This window comes from Atta cephalotes (assembly GCF_000143395.1).
Source record: "Atta cephalotes unplaced genomic scaffold scaffold00005, whole genome shotgun sequence".
Lineage (NCBI taxonomy): Eukaryota > Metazoa > Arthropoda > Insecta > Hymenoptera > Formicidae > Atta > Atta cephalotes.
Genome location: NW_012130069.1, coordinates 2,977,128 through 2,982,375, shown reverse-complemented (window position 1 = coordinate 2,982,375; position 5,248 = coordinate 2,977,128). Strand labels below are relative to the sequence as shown.

At 29.9% G+C, this 5,248-nt stretch overlaps 1 protein-coding gene across 1 annotated transcript; it reads left to right on the top strand.

Annotated features, from left to right (window-relative positions):
- The first annotated feature begins 591 nt into the window (after positions 1-591).
- LOC105626308 (odorant receptor 82a-like) lies at positions 592-3,386 on the top strand. Its single transcript, XM_012207609.1, has 5 exons — positions 592-1,382; positions 1,823-1,922; positions 2,096-2,206; positions 2,297-2,447; positions 3,250-3,386. Exons 1-5 carry the CDS (start codon positions 592-594, stop codon positions 3,384-3,386), a joined length of 1,290 nt encoding a protein of 429 aa, XP_012062999.1.
- Positions 3,387-5,248: the final 1,862 nt, after the last annotated feature.

Here is a 5,248-nt window from a genome sequence, read left to right as displayed (position 1 = left end):
TATATATATATGTACTTTCGTCTTTATGTTATTATTACATCGCGTTTACAACTTATCAAGCGTACTTTTATATCAACTAACTCTTTACTGTGAGGGTAATGTATGCATAGAATAGTATTTCAATATTTATTTGTACTTACATGACATTCTATTAACGTACACAGTAATATGCAGCACATAAAACAACATTTGACCTTATCCTTTCACATTCGTGAGTTTGAAAGTTACAATGTCATGTGTCGCATGGCGAACCTCTCTTTATCCATCAATATCAATTCCGTTTATTCGATAATTTCGTCAACCCCTATCGTGTAACCCCATCATTATGCGCAGACGTTTAATGCACGCAAGCGCGCTTTACACTTTTTGCTCTTACCACAGAAAGGGAGACTATCTATCAACACATCTGTCCAGTTATGTTATAACATTTAGTCTCGCCTAACCATCTGTCACTTGTAAACCCCAAAACGCTACAAAATTAACGGAAATTCTTAGTGTCAGAAGAGTAACAATATAAATAAAATTCAAAATTTGCGATCGAGAATTCAATTAATCGTGAAAAAAAAGAAAAAGTATTGATTAAAGCTAATAATGAAAAGCTCATCAACTATGAGCAAACGCGATAACGATTTCGATTATGCAATACAAGTGACTCGTATTATTCTGCGATCAATCGGCGCGTGGCCGAGTCCAAATTATGTCTCCAATATGGAAAGAATTGCGACCCGTTTTCAAAATGTTATTTGCCACTTTTTATTCGGGTTCATCATTGTGCCGAGTCTTCTACAAGTATTTCTAAAGGAACACGAATTCAAACGTAGAGTCAGACTGCTTGCGCCGGTTGTGAATGCTTCGATGAGTTGGATAAAGTACTTCATGATACTTAACCATGCAAAGAAGATTCAATCTTGCCTGAATCGGGCGCATCAGGATTGGAGCAATACAGTTGATGGAAGCGATCGGAAAGCGATGCTGTCCGCAGCGAGAGTAGGCCGAAAGTTCGCGATTTTTTCTGCCGCCTTTATGTATACCGGTGGACTATGTTATCGAATACTCATGCCAATTTTGAAGGGTCGTATGCTCACACCGGAAAACATCACGGTAAGACCACTGGCATTGCCGAGTTACTTCATTAAGTTCGATGGACGAGTGTCACCAGCGTACGAGATCGTTTATACTCTGCAAGCCTTCGCAGGAGTAATTACCTATTCGACAAGAGTGAGTGCGGCCGGTTTGGCCGCATTTTTTATTATGCACGTTTGTGGACAATTAAGCATTATAATGGGCAAACTGCAGAATCTCAACAACATATCGAATTCTAACGATCGAGCTGTCGCAATATTACTGGCTAATATCGTACAGCATCAAATAGAAGTGAAGAGGTGAATATACAAAAATATATGAAAAGGGGAAGTGTATTTAAATTATTAATGTTATCGCATTATTTTTGTTAAATAAATAATTACAAATTGTAGTTGATGTAAGTAATCAAATTAGCATGTCATTATTGTAGCTGTATTTCTTTCATTTCATGTCTATATTAGAAAGAAAAAATATCAAAATGTTTAAATTAAAATTACAAAAACTGAACTAATACATTGTAATTATTATAGTTATTAAACAAACATTAAGCTGATTTAAGTATTAATATTTTAATATAAATATATATTAATATAAATGCATATTATATTATTAAACATATTATATTATTTATTAAATATATTTTATTAAGGTGTAATATTTTAAATATAAAATTGAATAAATTATTAAATAGACGTTCATAAATAAATAATTATTAAATAAACAAATTATTTATTTACAGTTTTCTAGCACAAGTAGAGGCAACTATGCGATATGTGTGGTTAGTGGAAATAATGGGTTCTAGTCTACTTTTATGCCTTTCAGGATATTATATTATTATGGTAATAATTTGGACGAATTTTTCCTGAAAATCTTTTATTCATGTGTAATAATTTGGCAATTAATTTTTATATGAAAATTAAGACTGATAATATTTTAATCAAATTAAAAATTCAAAAGAATTAAAAATAAATTATTTCATAAATATCTTGTATTGCAATTGTCAATCTTATAGGAATGGCAGAATAATGACTTAACAGTTATGTTAATTATGTCTGTGATGCTTATATCATTCATCCTTTCTATTTTTACCTACTGTTATGTCGGTCAACGATTGACAGATCAGGTAGCAAGTGTTCATATTTATTTGCTGTAAGTTAGGCATTGTTTTCATAAACATTCTTTATAAAATATACATCTTATTTAATTATAACAGAGTATCAAGGTTGGATTAATGACGTCCACGACAAATTGGTATCATCTTCAGTACAAAAGAGCCCGTTCTTTAATATTGATAATGGCAGTTTCCAATATTCCGGCAAAAATTTCGGCAGGCAGAATGATAGACATATCTCTACCTACTTTCAGTAACGTAAGTATGGAAGTTTGTTTTATTTTATTTGCAAGCAGTGAATTGTTTGCCTGTTCCATTATTTCACAGATTGTTAAAACATCGATGGCGTACTTTAATATGCTCCTAAAATTTGCGTAATTTTGATGAAATAATTATTATAACAGTACAATACTCGATATTAATCTGTAATTGACTATCTTTGAAACGATTAACAAGATGAAGGACCAATCTTCTTATTAATCCTAATGTCCTTTCTACTTATAACAACTATCGTAACAAATCAACCAACTTTTCGACAAATTTTACATTCACTTAAGATTTCTAATTTTTATTAACTTTTATTAACAAAATTACACGTATGGTTCCTAATTTTGAAAATCAGATACATCAAGATATTAAACCTGACTTAATTAAAAATTCGCGTAGTTCTGATTCAATATAATCTTCGATCTACAACCCATGACCTAATATAAGGTAGATATTTGAACTTTTGTTATAGACCGTCTCATGTGAATCGATCCTTTTCCATAATTATCTTCTGTCGACAAAAAATTGCGCGCACGCAATCGTTTATTCCAAATTTTAAACTACGCCGTGATAAAACCTCTGTGATAACGGCGGTAATTCATGCAGACGCGAAAACGTGCATAAAACAAATCAAGTTGTTATACTTTCGTCTATTAGTTGCGATTTTATATATTTATATATACTAATACGTTTCATAAACAACGTAAGAAGAAGAACAAGAATTTTTCCGTTTTATCTATGCATGCTCTGATCGAACGGATGGATTTATGGAATTTCAATTAGAAAAGATGATATTGACCGTGCAGGTGCACAAATTGATTATGGCAGTAATCGATGTAAGGCCGAATGTGAACAAATCCGGAAAATGGACGAGACTTGTCAGAGGGCTCCGGTTACGAGATCATATTTTCGACGCATTTGGTAACTAGCATCGTAATACACATCATATCAACCAGCGTTTGCGGCATTACGGCGTTATTCATCATGCACGGTTGAGGACAATTCAAAATGTTGATGATCTGGCTGGAGAACTTGCATAAGAAAATCAATGATCGAAATGCGCCATTGCTCTAAAATTGATAGCGATTGTCGTGTCACATAAGAATACGTAAATAAGTAGCTGAATTATTACTCATTTCCCGATTGATTCTAAATTTCTTTTTAGGTTTACAATTTGTCTCGAAGTATGAAAATTTTACATTGAAATATTATTAATTTTTGTTTGTGATGCTTTTTGGAATCAACTCTCTATTGCAAATTAAATTTAGAAAAATTTTGGGTAAATTTAATCCTTGAATTATTTGGTAGCCTTAGCAGTTAAAGATTTTTATTAATATTTTATATTTAAAAAGTCTAATATACATTTTCACATCAGATATGAGAAATATGTTGTTTCAAAGTTGTTGGAAATACTTTAATACGTCTTTTAGGATATTACATGATATACGCAACAACAGTGCATTTGACATTTTATATTTATCTTCAATAGAATATACAAATCTTTCGTGCTCATTGCTTTTAGTTTTTAAATAGAAATGTGTGCAGTTAAATATTAATATATTTTTTAGGGAGAATCAAATGACACACTATTTTCTGTAATATATTACTTAATGTTTGTATCTTTTATCATCAATATTTTGATATTATGTTATATTGGGAAACTTTTAATTAGTCAGTAGGATACATAATAAAAATATAGAGATATAAAAATTATTACTAATCGGAAAAGTATATAAATATAAAATATAGTATTAAAAAGTAATAAATAACATGCTTAAAAAAATATAATAAACTTAAGGGAAGAGGTAAAATTTTAGTAAAAAATGCTAATACTATACATGTTGCACTTCGTATAGTAGGGGAATGAAGTATGTATATTTGCCACATAATCGATTAGTATTACCTTCACATTAAAGAAGCTCGTTATCCTATATAATAATCTTCATGGCTAAATACTCTACGAAACTCACGGCAGTTAAAGTGATCAACATTTCTTTCACCAGTTTTCTCGCCGTAAGTAATTTCTTTGTCCGCGCATATTATCCACTCTATACCAATATGACAAGGAAAAGTTCCTAGAGAGATCATATATTTAAATATATTATGTAAGAATTATTTCTGGATAAATATTTTATATTTAAATATAATTTTAAATATTATTTTAATCATGAATATAATATCATTTCTCGATAATGGTTTCTTTTTATAAATATATATATCTTTTTATAATCATTTATTTGTATAAACGCTTTGTGAAAATAATTTTCATTAATTTTCATGTTGTTAGAACTGCGGAGGCACATTTAAACTTGCTGATGACAGTATTTGCTTTGTATTTGAGTGAATACATCATATAATATACGTAAAAACTTGTCACACTATGCGAATTTATGTAATCTTTTACGAAATCTCAAAAATAGTTCTCCGTTCAATTTCGTATATAATATTCAGATTTTTATTATCCGAAATCTGATATCTCTTTTTTCATAAATATAAAATATAACTTAAGTTTCATTTATTAATAAAATTATTAATAAAATATATAAATTGTATATGTACGTTTATAATATATAACGGTATACAGAATAATATTTAAACACTGTTTAGGATTAGTGCAAACAAAATTTTGTAACAGTAACCGTAAGGCATAAACTTTAACCGATGAGCCAATCAAAATATTGCTTTAGATCAACGTAATTTAACATAAATAGAAATAAACTTTTCTGTAAGGTAAATTTCATTTCCGGTTGAAGAGAGAGAGAGAGAGAGAGAGAGAGAGAGAGAGAG

Excerpts from the sequence above, each read along its gene's own strand:
- LOC105626308 (XM_012207609.1), top strand. The coding sequence starts at position 592 with ATGAAAAGCTCATCAACTATGAGCAAACGCGATAACGATTTCGATTAT. Across the intron at positions 1,383-1,822 it reads CATCAAATAGAAGTGAAGAG|TTTTCTAGCACAAGTAGAGG; the intron begins GTGAATATACAA and ends ATTTATTTACAG. Across the intron at positions 2,207-2,296 it reads GTCAACGATTGACAGATCAG|AGTATCAAGGTTGGATTAAT; the intron begins GTAGCAAGTGTT and ends TAATTATAACAG.